The following is a 19,735-nucleotide window of genomic DNA, read 5'->3' on the forward strand; positions in this document are numbered from 1 at the left end:
AGAGAAAATAATTCCTTTTCCAACAGCTCCTTAAAGCCAATACTTTATAATTAATGCATAATACTGGTAAACCTCTTCTGCACTCTCTCCAAAGCCTCCACATCTTTCCTGCAATGGGGCAACGAGAAATACACTCCAAATATGACCTAATGAAAGCTTTATGAAGCTGCAACATGACTCTTTGATTCCTGACCGATTGAAAGCAAGCTAATGCATTCTTTACCACTCTTATCTACTTGTGTTGTTACACTAAGATGCTTTATGAGATTATTTTCTTTCCACTCTCATTTGGAGTGAACAAGAGCTCTCATTTTTTTCTGTAAATATCTTCCAGAGGAGGAGAAACAATATAAGTAGATTTCTTTTAAAGAGATCAAACTAATGAAATTAATTAAACTACTTTTGCACAAAACAGTATGATCAATAACAATCCCATCTGCATTTTACATTTGCACCCAAATCTGTCTTGTGCTTTGAAAGAGAAAAATCAAATGTTAAGTGAATGTTACCAATTAATACTTGGTATAGATAGAAAGAATAGTTCATATACTAGTTCATATATAATAGTTCATAAATCCAGGTTAGCCGGGAAGTGGTGTTAGGTAAATTGAATGGATTAAAGGGCGATAAATCCCCAGGGCCAGATAAGTTGCATCCCAGAGTACTTAAGGAAGTAGCTGCAGAAATAGTGGATGCATTAGTGATAATTTTTCAAAACTCTTTAGATTCTGGAGTAGTTCCTGAGGACTGGAGGGTAGCTAATGTAACCCCACTTTTTAAAAAGGGAGGGAGAGAGAAAATGGGGAATTACAGACCAGTTAGTCTAACATCGGTGGTGGGGAAAATTCTGGAGTCAGTTATTAAAGATGGGATAGCAGCACATTTGGAAAGTGGTGAATTCATTGGACAAAGTCAGCATGGATTTATGAAAGGTAAATCATGTCTGACGAATCTTATAGAATTTTTCGAGGATGTAACTAGTAGAGTGGATAGGGGAGAACCAGTGGATGTGTTATATCTGGACTTTCAGAAGGCTTTCCGACAAGGTCCCACATAAGAGATTAGTATACAAACTTAAAGCACACGGTATTGGGGGTTCAGTATTGATGTGGATAGAGAACTGGCTGGCAGATAGGAAGCAAAGAGTAGGAGTAAACGGGTCCTTTTCAGAATGGCAGGCAGTGACTAGTGGGGTACCGCAAGGCTCAGTGCTGGGACCCCAGCTTTTACAATATATATTAATGATCTGGATGAGGGAATTGAATGCAACATCTCCAAGTTTGCGGATGACACGTAGCTGGGGTGCAGTGTTAGCTGTGAGGAGGATGCTAGGAGGCTGCAAGGTGACTTTGATAGGTTGGGTGAGTGGGCAAATGCATGGCAGATGCAGTATAATGTGGATAAATGTGAGGTTATCCACTTTGGTGGCAAAAACAGGAAAGTAGACTATTATCTGAATGGTGGCTGATTAGGAAAAGGGGAGATGCAACGAGACCTGGGTGTCATGGTACACCAGTCATTGAAAGTAGGAATGCAGGTGCAGCAGGCAGTGAAGAAAGCAAATGGTATGTTAGCATTCATAGCAAAAGGATTTGAGTATAAGAGCAGGGAGGTTCTACTGCAGTTGTACAGGGTCTTGGTGAGACCACACCTGGAGTATTGCGTACAGTTTTGGTCTCTTAATCTGAGGAAAGACATTCTTGCCATAGAGGGAGTACAGAGAAGGTTCACCAGACTGATTCCTGGGATGGCAGGACTTTCATATGAAGAAAGACTGGATAGACTCGGCTTGTACACGCTAGAATTTAGAAGATTGAGGGGGGATCTTATAGAAACTTACAAAATTCTTAAGGGGTTGGACAGGCTAGAAGATTATTCCCGATGTTGGGGAAGTCCAGAACTAGGGGTCACAGTTTAAGGATAAGAGGGAAGTCTTTTAGGACCGAGATGAGAAAATCATTTTTTACACAGAGAGTGATGAATCTGTGGAATTCTCTGCCACAGAAGGTAGTTGAGGCCAGTTCATTGGCTATATTTAAGAGGGAGTTAGATGTGGCCCTTGTGGCTAAAGGGATCAGGGGGTATGGAGAGAAGGCAGGGATGGGATACTGAGTTGGATGATCAGCCATGATCATATTGAATGGCGGTGCAGGCTCGAAGGGCCGAATGGCCTACTCCTGCACCTATTTTCTATGTTTCTATATACCTTTCTCAATCTGGGGACATGCCAACATACTTTCCATCCGGTGAAGTTCACTTGTACACATAGGAAGCTCAGCAGCCACATTACATGCAGTAGGGTGTATAAACATTAGCAATACTCACTCGAGGATAGTTTTTGACCTGGACACTCTCAATAGCTGCTTTGCCACAGGAACCTTGCATCAACTTTGGTAAGCAGATGAATTTGGTTTAACATCTGTTTCACAGGTCAGAGTTTCTGGCAGTACAATACTGATGACCTGGATTGTGGGCTCTTTTGTTGAACTTGAAGTCACAAATTCCTCATTCAAAAGCAAGCTGAGACGTGGTCTACGTCTAGAAATTAAAAGATGGAAGATATCACATATGCTTTATCATTAATAAGACATTCCTATTTGAAAGTTGCCTTTATAAAAACACGCCACAATTTTCCTTGTCAAAGGAATGATATCCACTTGCAAAACGTTCATATAATGGCAGGAAAGATTAGGCAGGTTCCAGAACAGTCTGCTCCAGTAGTTAATTGTCTAAACAGTGACGTAACTGTTACTCCATCCTGCTGTTTCTGGCAGCAAGTTAGATAATATAAATGGATACATTTATGTGAAAGTTATACTATTATAAAATTAGGATTTTTCAAATCTTGTGGAAAGGCTTATCAGCAGAATTTATAGTTTTGTAACTATAGCAACTGCCAATATAGAAACTATTTATTGAACATTTGAATAGGGAGCAGACTACACATGATGTAGTTTGATTTGCATTAGTATGAGGTTATGGAGCACTCTGGGAAACGAATACTAGAACACATCTTTTCCTTAAATAGAAAGAGAGCAGCAGGACTGTAATAATTTGGTAGCATTTGAAGGCCCGGATACTGCAAATAAAATCCTGGAAATAATTGCTGAGCCAAAATATGTTACTTAAAAAAAACTTTGCCCTGAAGCTTGTGGACAATTGGTTTCAGGTAAGACCTTGAGAACATTCTGTCCTGACAAAAAATGTCATGTTTTTTTTGGTATTAAGGTAAATAGGTAAAAAGGTCAGGAAATGACTCAATGTTCTCACTGCTTCAATAATTGCTGTAGCTTCCTTTTCGACTGGTGGGTAGTGCAATTCACTATCTTGGAGACGACGAGACATGAAAGCCACCGGTCTTCCTTCTTGATTTAATGTTGCTGATACTGCTAAATCAGAGGCATCGCTGTTACGGCCGCCAAAATCAAATACCTCAAAGGCCAATAACATAATACAAAACCAGGTTCAAATGGAAAAATTATTTATTTTTCACTAACAAAAAGAACTAAACCTGGATCAAACAAACAAAGAGGGGTCGGATGGGCTAGCAAACAAAAGATAAAGGGTGCTCTGACCGATCACTCAATGGGCCGTCGGACCAGAGACTCTAAACCTGCCTCAGTGTGAAAATAAACCTGAAACAAAACCACGAAAACAATAATGCCAGTCCCATCCTTACCAAGCAAAATAAGTTAATACAGAATGAAGAGTTACATAAAGAACACTATGCAATCAAACAAACTAAACCAACACCAGACTGCTGCCACCAGTCTGAGGGGGAAGAGAGAGACAGAGAGAGAGACTGCCAGTGCACATGGTCTTTTTAAGCTGAGGCTCCGTCATCAGGCTCACGTGATGCAGCTTGGGCCAGGAGCCTCCAATCAGGTACAGGAGCAGCCAGGCAGCAGGAGGTACTAATGGAAATCAGAGAAACAGGTTAGTACATAATTAACACCAGCAGAGGGAGCGCATAACACCCCCACCCTAAGTTACTGAATATGTTTCTGAAAATAAAATAAAGACCAATTTAGTAGCTCAGACATCACTGGCGCGACAATGCGTCAGCCAAGACATTATCCCTGCCACGGATATGCCTGACTTCCAGATTGTAGCCCTGCAACTGTAAACTCCAGCTCATTAAGATATGTTGTCACTCTTTCAGGAAGACAGTTTTTTAAATCCTCCATTATCATCAAGGACCTTAACTGGGCAAAATCTTTTACCCCCTGAGAAGCACACCAGCGTTCAAACAGAGCCTCCTTTTCGCGAGCAAATTCAACATATGTTTGGTTATCATATTTTCTGAAACGCCGGAATTTTTGGCGGTACGCTTCGGGAACTAACTCATACGCTCTGAGGACGGCAGATTTTACAATTTCATAGTCAAGGCTATTGTCTACAGACAATGACGAATATACCTCACGCGCTTTACCAACAAGGACGCATTGCAACAGCAATGTCCACACACCCTTAGGCCATTTCAGTGATATAGCCACACGCTCAAACACAGTGAAATATTTATCAACATCTTTTTCACTGAACGGTGGAACCAAACGAATATTTCTGCTCACATCAAACTCATGCTCTTTAGAAGAGAACCGGGAAATATCTAATTGTTTCTCCTGCAGCTGAATTTCAGCCCTTTTGGTTTCCTCCTCAAGCTCAAGCCGTTTCATTTCAAGATGGAGCTCTTTCTCTTTTAAGGCCATTTTCTGTGACTCAAGCTCCATTTCCTTCAGTTTAATGACGACCTCCATGTTCTGAACTGGCTGTATAGATGTATGACCGTCAGGACTACTAGCCAACACCTCTTTGTCAACCAAAGCAGTCCTTAACAACGTCTTAATTGACTGTTTTTTTGCTTGTTTATTAATAGAAACGCCATAGTTATCTGCAAGCAACACTAAATTTTCCTTAGTACAGCGATCAAACATCTCTAGGCTAGGAGTCTCAACAAACTCTTCAACCTTAAATTCCATTTTTCCTGCTCACAAATGCTACCAAAATAGCCAAAACAACAGGTTACTAGAACCACAAAGCAGAAAAAATGATTACACAAACAGACTACCACTGCCACAAGAAGCCCATCAAAGTACACAAAACGTCTAGGGTTTACTCAAAAGTTTGAACGAGCCCCCATAATTATGTTACGGCCGCCAAAATCAAATACCTCAAAGGCCAATAACATAATACAAACCCAGGTTCAAATGGAAAAAATATTTATTTTTCACTAACAAAAAGAACTAAACCTGGATCAAACAAACAAAGAGGGGTCGGATGGGCTAGCAAACAAAAGATAAAGGGTGCTCTGACCGACCACTCAATGGGCGTTGGACCAGAGACTCTAAACCTGCCTCGGTGTGAAAATAAACCTGAAACAAAACCACGAAAACAATAATGCCAGTCCCATCCTTACCAAGCAAAATAAGTTAATACAGAATGAAGAGTTACATAAAGAACACTATGCAATCAAACAAACTAATCCAACACCAGACTGCTGCCACCAGTCTGAGGGGGAAGAGAAAGACAGAGAGAGGGACTCTGTACACATGGTCTTTTTAAGCTGAGGCTCCGTCATCAGGCTCACGTGATGCAGCTTGGGCCAGGAGCCTCCAATCAGGTAGGCAGCAGGAGGTGCTAATGGAAATCAGAGAAACAGGTTAGTACATAATTAACACCAGCAGAGGGAGCGCATAACAATCGCATTCAACAACAAAGGGGAGATCCTCATCGATGGCGTGTAATGTCACAGATTCTAATTGTTTCTTTAAAGAAGTAAAGCCACCAATTACTGTAGAGTCAAGGGGGAAAGATTTTGCTCTAATCAAAGATTGAATTTTGTCAGAAAAATTTGGTATCCATTCAGCATAATATGCAAACATACCAAGAACCCTTCGGAAAGAGTTTAATGTAGCTGGAACAGGTATCTCTTGAAGTGTGCGGAGTCTTTCTGGATCAGGCTTGATTATATCATTTCCAACCCAATAACCAAGAATATTAATTGATGACACTGATGTTATTGTCAGCCTTATTTTTAGATTTTTTTAGATCTGTTAGATTTTTAGAATGTACAACTTCTAAAAACCGTTGTACATTTTCATCATGTTCAGCTTGGTCTTTTCCTGCAGTAGTTATATTATCAAGATAAGGGAAAGTACCTTTAAGGTTTTCCTGTTCAACAAGTGTTTCCATCTCTCTCTGAAAAACAGCCACACCATTAGTTACCCCAAAATGAACTCTGCAGTAGTGGTATAATTTCCCCATTTACTTCAAACGCAGTGTATTTCTTTTCTGATTCTTTCAAAGGAATTTGGTAGTAAGCACTTTTTAGGTCAAAAGTAGAGAATATCTTATACTTAGCTAATGTATTGATAATCTCTTCCATACGAGGTATTGGATATGCATCAAGCTCCATGAACTGGTTTATAGTTTGAGAGTAATCAATGCACTCTTTCAATGTCTCTCCAAGGGGTCCTTAACCACAACAACTAGTGCCCTGCAAGGGGAAGAGCTGGCTTGTCCTCTTGCCTTTTTGTTTTTTTCATTATTCATCCATTTGTAGCATTGATTCTGGCTGGGCATTTTATATGCTGTCAATGGTTCTCGTTTCAATTATTTTTGGTTGAATTGTATGAATTCATGCCATTTAGTTAGTGACATTTTGATCTGTGAAAACTTGTTTTTTCCAAATTATCTTTACTAATAATTTTATTTTAGAGAAAAGTCTGTTGGTCTGTCCTCATAACTGCAGCTTCTTATCAATGAATTCTTATCAATTACATATTTCTTCCATTTGTCCCCACTTTGATATCTTGTCTAAAATAGGATACTGCCACAGGTTTTGATTTCAAGTTATGAGTGGAAATAAGATTTGCTCCTTTCCTGATGTCACTGAGCCACAGGAGAATTTTGGTGTCCAGCAAACTATTGTCATCAGCTGGTTGAGTAACCATTAGGATATAAGAATTCTTAACAAGTTTTTGATAACATTTATTTAATAGATTTGACTGGTGTTAAAATGTGATTTGGCTTGATTTGATTCAGTTCCAAGAAGCTCTACTCACTCTTGACTCGCAGCTGACTGTGTAGCTGGACACGGTTCAAACTTATCTTCAAGTTTGCCAGTGACACCACCATTGTTGGATGAATTATAAATGACAATGAATCAGAGTATTGGAGGGAGATCGATCGACTGACTAAATGGTGCCAGAGCAACAAACGTGCTCTCAACATCAGTAAGACCAAAGAATCGATTGTGGACTTTGAAAGAAGATCCACAAGCCTGTCTTCATTGACGGTGGTGGAGAGAATCAAAAGCTTCAAATTCCTGGATGTGCACATCTCTGAAGATCTGTCCTGGACCCATTACGTTGATACAATCATAAAGAAAGCCCATCAATGTCTCTACTTCCTTAGAAGATTGAGGAGATTTGGTACGTCAACGAATACTCTCTTGAATATCTACAGGTGTACAATTAAGAACTTTTGACAAGTTGCATCACAGCCTGGATTGGCAACTCAAAATGCCCAGGAACAAAGAAGATTGCAAAAAGTGGTGAACACTGCGCAGTCCATCATGGCTACTGACCTTCCCACCATCGATGGGATCTACAAGAGTCGCTGCCTCAAAAAGACATCATCAGAGACCCACGCCACCCTGGCCATGCTCTCATTTCACTCCTGCCATCGGGTAGAAGGTATAGGAGCCTGAAAATTGTAACACCGAGGTTCAGTAGCAGCTTATTCACTGTAACCATCAGGCTATAAACACTACAACCGCCAAATGGGCTCCGAACAATACAGACTTGGGGACGTTATTTTTTGTTTTTCACCACTATTGTCTTTTTTTAAAATATATACTGAACCTTTTTTTGTTTATTCTGGTTTTTACAGTAATATATTTCCATAGCTGTTGTGCTGCTGCAAATAAGAATTTCATTGTTCTGTTTTGGGACATATTATAATAAAAGACTAAAAGAATAAATGGAATAATGTTCAGCTATCTGCACTCCCAGTTACATAGTCTGGACCTGTACCTTTTGATGAGCTGAAAGACCATCATTGGGAGCCATTTGGAGAAAGTATTCAGACCCCTTCACTTTTTCCACATTTTGTTACGTTACAACTTTATTCTAAAATTGATTAAATTCATTTTTTTAATCATCGATCTACACACAATACCCCATAATAAAAAGGCGAAAACAGGTGTTTAGAAATTTTTGCAAAGTAATTAAAAAGAAGTAACTGAAGTATCACGTTTACTTAAGTATTCAGACCCTTTACTCATTACTTGGTTGAGGCACCTTTGGCAGCGATTACAGCCTCAAGTCTTTTTGGGTAAGACGTTACAAGCTTGGCACACCTGTATTTGGGTAATTTCTTCCATTCTTCTCTGCAGATCCTCTCAAGCTCTGTCAGGTTGGATGGGAAGTGTTGATGCACAGCTATTTTCAGGTCCCTCCAGAGATGTTCGATCGGGTTCAATTCTGGGCTCTGGCTGGGCCATTCAAGGACATTCACAGACTTGTCACAAAGCCACTCCTGTGTGGTCTTGGCTCTGTGCTTAGGGTTGTTGTCCTGTTGGAGGATGAACCTCTGCCCGAGTCAGGTCCAGAACAGTCTGGAGCAGGTTTTCATCAAGGATCTCTCTGTACGATGTAAAGCGCCTTGAGTATTAGAAAGGCGCTATATAAATCCCATCCATTATTATTATTATTATTACTTTGCTCCGTTCATCTTTCCCTTGATCCTGACTAGTCTCCCAGTTCCTGCTGCCGAAAAACATCCCCACAGCATGATGCTGCCACCATCATGCTTCACCGTAGGTATGGTATTGGCCAGGTGATGAGCGATGCCTGGTTTCCTCCAGACGTGACGCTTGGCATTCACGCCAAAGAGTTCAATCTTGGTTTCATCAGACCAGAGAATCTTGTTTCTCATGCCTTTTGGCAAACTCCAAGCGGGCTGTCATGTGCCTTTTACTGAGGAGTGGCTTCCGTCTGGCCACTCTACCATAAAGGCCTGATTGGTGGAGTGCTGCTGATATAGTTGTACTTCTGGAAGGTTCTCCTATCTCCACAGAGGAACTCTGGAGCTCTGTCAGAGTGACCATCGGGTTCTTGGTCACCTCCATGACCAAGGCCCTTCTCCGATTACTCAGTTTGGCCGGGTGGCCAGTTCTATGAAGAGTCCTGGTGGTTCCAAAGTTCTTCCATTTAAGAATGGTGGAGGCCGCTGTGCTCTTCGGGACCTGCAATCCTGCAGAAATTGTTTTATACCCTTCCCCAGATCTGTGTCTCGCCACAACCCTGTCTCGGAGGTCTACGGGACAATTCCTTCGACTTCATGGCTTGGTTTTTGCTCTGACATGCACTGTCAACTGTGACACCTTATATTGACAGGTGTGTCCCTTTCCAAATCATGTCCAATCAATTTAATTTACCACTCAGTCTACCCCATGATAGAAGGGGGAGGAGTTGTAAAGTTTGATAGCCACAGGGAAGAAGGATCTCCTGTGGTGTTCTGTCCTCTCATCAAATATCTTCATATATATTCTTGTACCAAAATATGAGTTGATTACAACCAGGACCATTCAAGCTAAGTATTTTCTCCCATTCAGCATAAACATTAAGGGAACTGAATTGTGATTGGATATAGCATGCAATAACTATTGGTGTGGCAACTGGATCTCATTGTTTATAACATATTTCTGTTGTATTGACAGAATTTCTTGAAGAAGCCTATCCAGTGTTTGACTTGTGTGAGAAAGGACGTGACTGGAAAGCATGTGTGGCTGCTATAAATAGTTCCATACGCAGCATAAGGCATGAGCGGAAGTCCCGGCCGGGCTATTACAAGCAACCGCATCCTCAGTGTTTGTATTATAAGAAACTGTCAGAGAAACAGAACTACAAAAGCAGTACTTCTCGCAGCACTGATCCCCAGGAAACATTCAGTGGAGACACAAACATCCTCTGATCATCTGAAGAATGATGGATACTGAGAATGAAAAATGAAGTATACGTTTGAGGGGAAAAAAAACAATTGTTTGAAAGAATGAAATCCTTGATGGCATACCTATTTTTAAAAATTATTTCTGTTTTTTTAAAAGCCTCTGAATTTGGCTGAGAGCTCCCCCAATACGTAAAGTTGTGCTTTAATGCTATCATTTTATTTTTATGTGATTGTCAAAGTTTGCATTCATGCAATAGTCTAAAGGATGAATTGCAGAATAGCAAAAAATGGGGGTGGGGGGAGGGGGGGGAATTAATGTAGCAGAGCCGGTAGTAAAAGCACTCGCACAAACTGAACAATAAAATGGAATGAAATGTTTGAGATAACCGTACTGTGAATTGTTGCTGCAATTTAGTTACAGGGAGAGACTATTTTTAAAGTTATTTTTCTGATACTCAATTTGTGATGCTGGTATGAAGATTTTTGCTTTTAGTTGTATGTTTATGATTTTTAAGTTCATGGTGCTCCTCAGCAAAAATGTTCTTTCTTCCCTCACCATGGAATATTCCATTATTGTAAAGATGATCTTAACTACTCAAGCGAGAACTGATAAAAAACACAACACAGCTAATTTTGATAATGTGGTCTATTTTGTATGCTTTGACAAATAATGTGCAATCAAAAAATGACGCAAACGATATGAATTGGAGAAGGAGAGGAAGGTCTTGCAGTTGTTTAATATTTGTGAAGTTATGACCTGACTTCATCCTGAATTAATAAGAGAATGTGTTTTGTGAGAACCCAGTGTAAAATGAGTTTGGGACAGTCTGAACCCAATTGTTTACATGTATAATATTTTCCATGGTGTTGGTACTGAATTTTTCATGTCACCTAGAGGCCATTGAGAATGCTGTTTAGAGAAACAAAAAATGCACACTTCTGAAATGGAGAACAATAATGACGTTTAATCCATGATCCTTTGCATCATTTGAGAGGAAGTAAATCTTCCCTCCTAGCTCATCAGTCCCTAATTTGATAAAGACACTGGATTTTTAAAGTATTCAACAGTGCAAATTGTAGGATTAAAGTTGGGCATCGGAGCCACTAATGCTTTGCCTTTTTCAGAAACATGATGCTTTAAGGGCCTGTCTCACTTGCATGCGATTGCGTGCATTTGGCGCGACCAACTGGAAGCGGAGTTCACGCGAAATTCGCGCGTGACGTCATTTACGTCATGCTTACCAATCAGCTGGGCAGGAGGGGGGCCGACTGAATTTGGTGACGTCATCACGCAACGTCATGCCGGGCGGTGACTTCACGCAACGCTATGCGCTAGACATACGCCGTCATGACGCTGCGTACGACCGCAATGCGCCTGAGTACCGACAGGCCGTTGGCGCGCGAAGATTTAGGCCACTGCAAGAATTTCGGAGCCCCGCGCGATGTCGGGACCAGCCCCGCACAACTCTGCGCTTCTAAGTGGGACCGGCCCCGCGCGGCCATACGGTGCCCGTACGCCTCAAGCGACCACGAGGTCGTGTAATTTGCGAGCCAAGGTCGCGTAAGTGGGACAGGCCCTTAAATTGTAAAACAAAAACGGAAGTGTAATTTAATATAATTTTGTTAAATGTTATTCATGCTCCCTTTTTTTTATATGTGATTAACTTAAGACAACAAATTGTATTCTTGTAGCTATAATAATTTTTTCTGTATCTAATCTTACATTCAGTTTTCTTTCTAAAGTTTAGAAGAAGACTCCTGCATGTTTAAATTCTGTGAATCCATTAGGCACACTTCGTTGTCCAAGCAAACTGTCATATTGATATCCAGTCTATGCAGTCAAGCTCTGATTATCATCAATCACATGGCTTTGATTTATTGAATTGTTCGTTTAGCTCAGTGCAACATTCTGATTACAATAAGGGGCATGTATTACCAAAAATTACCCACGACTCTGCGTCCCCCCCCCCACACCCCCACACCTTCCCTCCTGACACGCAGATTATTCCACATTTTCCAATGCTCAATTCTGAAAATTTCCAGGATCTTGTAATGGTAATTATGGCTCTGCACACAATGGATATTTTGACATTTTTCACAAGGAGAATAATGATGGAACCCAGATATGTTGTAATGAATTAGCAAGAGTTAACAGTGGTCATTTCAATGTGGTATTTTGTATGAAGCAACACAAAATATATTTTGGTCATTTTTGTTGCAATAAACTATTTGTTTATCTTAACACCACAGCTAACTTGCAAATTTTAGCGTATTTAGATTGTCATCTGCAAGAGAAGATTGGTCTTCTCCTTGTATAATCTCTTGATTAGTCAACAATGGAGTAACCATATTCTGTTGTACAATTATATATTTCTTAGCTCCACATTATTAGCTAAGCTTTGGTTAGAAGTCAGTATCTGGATCAATGAGCTTTGAAATGTTGCTGGTGTACTCTGGTGACGAATGCACCCACCAGACAGAGGAAATGGTGAACCAGGAATGGAGAATTTGCTAATCTGATGTTGAATTATTAAAGTTTGACTTTTTTGAGATGTGAAAGATTTCTCATATGTTCCTGTCCACAGATCAAGACAAATCTAAGTTACTTTTTTGTTGGAAGCCATAACTGCAGATGGATGAAAAGGAACTTGTGAAAATGCCGATATTTTCTAAAGGAATTCACTAGGATGTCTCACATAAGGTTGCTTCACCAAGTAGGAATTTGTGAGTTGGATGGCTGGGATGTGACATTTATTTCAAGGATCCTCTATATCATGGGAAAGGTTCAGGACAAAGATGGATCACTTTCCCACAGGGTGCCCACAACTATATTAATCTGCAAACACCGTTTGCATTTCTACTGCACCTGCAGCATTGAAAACAAAGTACTTTGCATAATCCAAGAAATGAATTTTGAATAAAGAACTCAAAATTTGACCATCTATAACTTTGTCAAAAGGGAGAACTTGAAGAAAGGTTTTGAGGGGCAAAGGTTTAGTCAAGTCAAGTCACTTTTATTTATATAGCACATTTAAAAAACAACTCTCGTTGGCCAAAGTGCTTTACATTGGTGGAGGTAATAACATTATACAACAGTGGTTCATAGATTAAATACATACATCACTACATACATAAAGCCCTCGATCAGAGGACGCCAAGAAAGGCTTGGGAGAAGAGATGAGTTTTAAGTCTTGACTTAAAGGAGTCGATGGAGGGGGCAGTTCTGATGGGAAGAGGGATGCCGTTCCACAGTCTAGGAGCTGCAACCGCAAAGGCGCGGTCGCCCCTGAGCTTATGCCTAGACCGCGGGATGTTCAGTAACCCCGAGTCGGCCGATCTGAGAGATGGTGTGGTGGGTAAGCAGACTTTTGATGTAGGTGGGGGCAAGCCCATTAAGGGCTTTGTAGACATCAAGGAGGATCTTGAAATTTACTCGGAGCTGCACAGGGAGCCAGTGGAGAGAGGCCAGGATCGGGCTGATGTGGTCCCTTTTTCAGGTGCCCATCAGGAGTCTCGCTGTGGCGTTTTGGACCAGTTTCAGGCGGGACAGGGAAGATTGGCTGATGCCAGTGTAGACGGAGTTGCAGTAATCTAGGTGGGAGGAGATAAATGTGTGGATGATCTTTTCGAGTTCATCAAACTGGAGGAATTGAGGTTTAAGGCAGTAGTTCAGTACATGGGGGTAATTAAAGCCTTCAGGTTAAACAGTGCAGTGAAAAAGCAGATACAAGGAACTGCAGATGGTGCTTTGCAAAAAAACCACAAAGTGTCAGGCAGCATCTTCGGAGACTTGGATAGGTGATGTTTCAGGTTGGGTGGGATGCTTGCTCATACTGATTGTAGGGTGGGGAGAAAGAAAGTTGGAAGAGAGGAGGGGCAGAATAAAGCCTGGCAATTAATAGTGGAGGCACCGTGGTGCAGCGGTAGAGCGGTTTCCTTATAGTGCCAGACACACAGGTTCAATCCTGCCATCAGTCTGTGCGGTTTGCACGTTCTCCCTGTGACCTCATGGATTTCCTCCAGGTGGTCCTGTTTCCATCCACATCCTAAAGACGTGGATCTCAAAGGTCTTTTATTGTCACGTGTACCAATTAATGTGCAGTGATATTCGTAATACCATCGGATTTGTAGGTTAATTAGCCTCTGTAAATTCCCCCCTAGTGTGGAGTGAGATAATTATGTGAATGGATTATCAATGGTTGGCGTGGGCTGAAGGGCCTGTTTCCATGCCGTATCTCAGAACTAAACTAAAAAGTAGGTTGATACAGGTGAGGGAGATTTTTGATAGGCAATGGTGGACAAAAGCCAAAGATAAAAATGCAGAAGGTGTGAGACAAAAGTATTGAAGAGTAACGATTTGTGAAGCTAGAAGGAATGTAGATGGAAGGGGAGCAGGATGTAAAGCTATAGTTAAATGGTGCAAACATTTCCATTCTTGACTTCTGACTGGGATGTCATTGATGGTCGAATAGGGAGGTTGGACGACAGTCGAGGTCACGACCCGAGACCTGTAATAATGCCACGCAACGCCTTCTGGAGTACAAGCGGTGAACGTTGTCGTGGTTTGGAGACTCAGAGTTGGATAAGATGACACAGACATGGAGAATTCTTCAAGAAGACGTAAGCCTTTATTTGCAAACATCGGCTGGAACATTCAGAGATGACACCACCTGTCCGTTCTCTAATTGTTCTCCGACTACAGAAACAGGCTGCTTTTTATTAGTTTCACCCATATCTTTTCTACCTTATCTTGCATGCTGCACTCCTTTCGCATCAATCTATCTTTGATTCTAATATTCTCTGTCTCGCCACCATTAACTTCTGACCTTGGTTCAGTCTTATTAAACTTTATATTTCCCCTCTTATCTCTTCCTCTTTTGCCACCCTTAAATTTCAACTGTTACTCTAATCTCCCAGCTATGTCTACTTTGCACCATTATGTTTTAGCTACAGCCAAGGTTACACACACCATATTATAAGGTTACATATTTGTTTATAAGTTTAGTATAAACGGTGATTGGCCTCATCAGCGACAACGATGAGTCGGCCTATAGGGAGGAGGTACAGCTCCTAGCAGCATGGTGCGTTGACAACAACCTGGCCCTTAACTCCAAGGAGCTCATTGTGGACTACAGAAGGTCTAGGGGTGGCATGCACACACCCATCCATATTAACGGGACGGAGGTGGAACGGATTAACATCTCTGATGACCTCTCTTGGATCCACAATACCTCAACACTGGTCAAGAAAACTCACCAGTGTCTCTTCTCCCTGAAGAGACCAAAGACGGTCCATCTGTCTCCTCAGATTCTGGTGAACTTCTACCGCTGCACCATCGAGAGCATCCTTACTAACTGTATCACAGTATGGTATGGCAACTGCTCTGTCTCCGACCAGAAAGCACTGCAGAGGGTGGTGAAAACTGCCCAACGCATCACCGGTTCCTCACTCCCCTCCATTGAGTCTGTCCAGAGCAAGCGATGTCTGCCAAGGGCACGCAGCATTGTCAAGGACTGCTCTCACCCCAACTACAGACTGTTTACCCTCCTCCCATCCGGGAGGTGCTACAGGTCTCTCCGTTGCTGGACCAGCAGGTTCAGGAACAGCTTCTTCCCTGCGGATGTTCTACTCAACTGCTACTCAAAATATATATATATATTTTACTGTTCCATTATTGTTCCATTATTCTATGTTCGCTCTTCTGGGTGAGATGCTAACTGCATTTCGTTGTCTCTGTACTGTACACTGCACAATGAAAATAAAGATTGAATCTGAGTACAAGGATACAAATGTATTTTTTAAAGAATACAAAGATGCAAAAGTAGAAATAAGTAACTTGTTTAGTGTCTTGATTATTAGATAAATGATTTAATTAAGTGCTGCTAAATGGCTAACAATCACGTGAGGCTAAATAAAATAAGCTGATATCTGATGACGTAAAATAGCTGTGCTATATTAAATGTTTCAATTAAGTGCTCTTCTATATAACTTCCATAACTTCAGGTAAGCACTTACTACGGTTGCCAGTACAGCGAGCCCGTCTTCTGTCCTAGCATCCGTACTCCACGCTGACTGGTTCCACACTCGCGGACTCCGGGCTGTCTGATCCTGTGGCCGGTGTTTGGCGGCTGAAACGCAACCGAGGGGCTACAGACAGCCCGGCACCCGGGGCGGGGGTAATTCACCTCGTGTGGGGGTCAGGTGAATCATCCGGTGTGTGAGTCGGGGGCGTGAATCACCCGGTGTGTGGGAGTTGGGGTCCGGTGCCGGTGCAGCGACTCTGGGTGGGCGGAAGGACCAGACTGACCCCAACTCTGCTTCAGCTGACGGGGACGTTGCCGGGTTTATGGCTCCATGTGTCCGCTGCCCGGAGCCGCGGCTCCACTCAACCCATCCCCGTGTGTGTGCGCTGCTGACCAAAGATCCTATAGCGGTAGGATATTTGCTGCTGACCCACAGCCCGTTACGTGTGTGTTTTGTGTGTAACTAGTGTATGCCGGAAGCTGCCTTGTACTCCAGAGGATTGAGCTACTCCGTGCATCACGCCCTTTGACCTTAAGTGCAACCTCCCTGTACAAAACATCATCCCGAGGAATCCTACCTCATGGGAAATCTATAATACAACAGCAGATACTGTGAATCTAAAATATAATCAGAAAATCCCAGAAAAATCCAATGTTAGGCAGTATCTATGAAGAGTGAAATCCTACACGTGTTTGATTTTGTAACCCGATTGATGATATTGTAGTATATGGAATTTTGGTTACGAACAATTATTACTTAAAGACTGTAGCCCCTCTCAGCGATGCAATGTTTAATACTTAAAAATTCTTACCGCAATCAATACACCTGCAATTATTCCTGAACTTATTACGAATGCTGTATAGGGAGGTTTCACGGCAGTCGGGTCACGACCCATGACCCGTACTGTTGCTACGCTACTCCAAATGGATCACACGCGATGTACTGCAGGTAGGCACTTACCATTGTTTCCAGCGTAGCGGGCCCGTTAAAACCCGCCGAAAATGTCAATTTTTGCGCTGCAAATAATTACAGAAATCGGGATCAGCGTGTGAGACATTTAGCCTATTTCAGAATTCCAAAAGTGAGGAGAAATGACGGTAGATATAAGTGAGAGCTGAAGGGACAACAACAGACAGAGTGCTTAGCGAACATTGGCCGTTTGCTCACTGCATTTCATCAACTAAGGCATTATTTGTGTTTTTTCTTGATTTCTTTGGCATCTAAAAAGTTTCAGAAGTGATAAATCTGACTGTAAAATTTTTAATTCGCCCATGGTTCTCAAGTGTGTTTTTACATACAAAATGAAAACGCATCTGAAGAAAAATTTACAGCCAGATTGATCACTTCTGAGACTTTTTAGATACCAAAGGAATCAAGAAAAAACACAAATAATGCCTTACTGTTGATGAAATGCAGTGAGCAAACGCGATAATTCCCAATATTTTCAATTCCGATATCTGCCCAGCCAATGTTCGCCAAGCACTTTAGATGCTGTTGTCCCTTCAGCTCTGCTTCTCTTTACCTTAATTTTGCTTCACTTTTGGAATTCTAAAGTGGGGTACATGTCTCTCACACTTACCCCGACTTCCACAAATTCTTTTAGCGTAAAAATTCAACATTTTGGCGGTTTTTAACAGGTGGGAAAGTACGCGTTTCTTGCATTAATAACATATACCGGAAGTGACGGATGTCCTCCAGATGGATTGAGCGGCTCCGTGCGTCAAGCCCTATGACGCAGTGACCTTACGTGCAACCCCCCTATATTGTAGCGATGTTACAAAACTTACCTTCAGCGGCGCTGCAGTTCTGCCACTGACCGTGTGCGCGACTTTGGCGCCTTTGAAGAGGGGGGGGGGGTGGCGCCAAAGTCTACCGCCTGTCCGAGGCGGATTTCCTCGGGCTGCTAGCTGATGAAGAATAATCTATCAGATTTCCGTTCCCGATTTTTTTTATCGCGAGACAATTTAATAATTAGATTAAAATAAAATTCCTTAACGTTCCAATCGATCGCGTTTCCGAAAAACCCACTCGCAAGATGATTTAAATGCTCTTTTTTTTGGACAATCATGTCATAAGAGCATCTAAATCGTCTATATTTTGTGCCATTGTCTATCCATAGTCAAAATGTTTATACTAAATATCAGTTTTGTGCAAAAAAATAATAATTGTAATTATATTGAGTGGATGTTTCTAGATTAATTTATGGGAATTAAAACATTAAATTTCTCCCATCTGGCATATAAATTCATGACAGTGAGATGTAAAAATCATGTTATATTGTGAATTCTTGTGTGAATGGGATTAGTTTGTTATTTGGATACTTAGGCTATTTAAAAAATATATCATTTTCTTATGAAATGGAATCTAAAGGACATTCTTAATGGGAAAGTAGTGGACAGAAAGACATGTCATGCGTGGTTTGAAGAGCAAAAACTTGTAGTTTACAATGCCAACATTGAAAAGTTGATGAAAAACAAGGTGTACAGAGTTGCTTATTGGTTACAATCTGAGGAGTATGATGATGCTACTGATTATGATATGCCAATGTACCAGCTAGCAACTGATCTTCTCTATATAGACTTGGTCTATTGCTAGAAATTGTAATTTATTTACCTATCTGTTACGAACTTACAGCATATAATAACAATAATATTAAAGTTCTGATCTTGAGAATATCACATTTTTGAATTTTCAAGGCAGTCTGGATGTTTATTACTATTTCCGTCACAACAGTCAATTTTGTCATTAACTACAATTAGGTAATTTACTGATTATATGCTTTAATTTCACGTCATCCAAGTAAGATGTTTTATATTTGTTTCAGAATGCTTCAATCTATAATAACTGAAAATTTCATTCAGTTCTCTTGATTTTTAAGAAAGTTATGGGTTTTTGACTGTCCTCGATCACAGCTTTTGTGTTAAGTCAATGGAAAAGCAATGGAATGCTAATTTCCGAGTATGAAAATGGCCATAACTGTTTTAATACTGAAGATATGAAAGTTCAAAGGTTCAAAGGTTGATTTATTGTCACATACACCTAGATGTAGTGAAATTCCTTTTGCCAATGCAGCACATAAGAAAGAATACAAACATAACAATAATAAATAGCTTTAACATAAAAACATCCCCCCACAATGGTTCCCATTATGGGGGAAGGCACAAAGTCCAGTCCCATCCCCAATGTCCACCCATAGTCGGGCCTATTGAGGCCTCCACAGTTGCCTCTACGGAGGCCCGATGTTCCAGGCCGTCCTCGCCGGGTGATGATGTTCCGGCGTCGGGAGAGTCCTCTCAGCAGCATGGGAACCCTGGAACGGCCGCCTCCCTACTCGAGACCGTGGCTTCCGGAGCCGACAAGGCCGCGCCGAATGGAGCTCAACTGGCGATCTCGTCGCGAGAACCCAGGCTCCCGGTGTAAAGTTCGGCGCCGCCGCCCGCAACTCCGCGATGTTTTTAACGCCGGTCCCAGCTCACCGGAGTTCCAGCGCGGCGACTCAGGCAAGGCACCGCCCGCCCCGCAATGGCGCTCCAGCGCTGCACCGCCGTCCTCAAACCCGCAGCTCCGCCGCTGCCGGTGCCGCCACCGCCGATGCCGAGGCTCCGGGCGGTCCCCTCGCTCCTCGGACCCGCAGCTCCACAGCCGCCGCCGCTGCCGATGCCGAGGCTCCGGGCGGTCCCCTCAGGAAATGCCGCTCCAGGCCCGCTGGTAGGCCGCGAGGACGGGTCGAAAGTGCAGCCCGGAGAAAAGCTGCATC

General features: G+C 42.0%; 1 protein-coding gene across 5 annotated transcripts in view; it reads left to right on the forward strand.

The window, feature by feature from the left end:
• The window catches only part of LOC116980480, a 45,990-nt gene extending 35,426 nt beyond the window's left edge, over nt 1–10,564 (forward strand). For 4 of the 5 annotated variants that reach the window (XM_033032743.1, XM_033032744.1, XM_033032746.1 and 1 more), the window contains one exon: nt 9,725–10,564. In XM_033032743.1, the coding sequence (XP_032888634.1) occupies nt 9,725–9,978 (254 nt within the window). In that variant the 3' untranslated portion in view covers nt 9,979–10,564. Of the gene's footprint in view, nt 1–7,044; nt 7,389–9,724 lie in introns of those variants that run through there. The other variant, XM_033032748.1, reaches the window with a different exon arrangement.
• Nucleotides 10,565–19,735: the final 9,171 nt, after the last annotated feature.

Source organism: Amblyraja radiata, chromosome 14, assembly GCF_010909765.2.
Source record: "Amblyraja radiata isolate CabotCenter1 chromosome 14, sAmbRad1.1.pri, whole genome shotgun sequence".
NCBI classification, from domain to species: Eukaryota; Metazoa; Chordata; class Chondrichthyes; order Rajiformes; family Rajidae; genus Amblyraja; species Amblyraja radiata.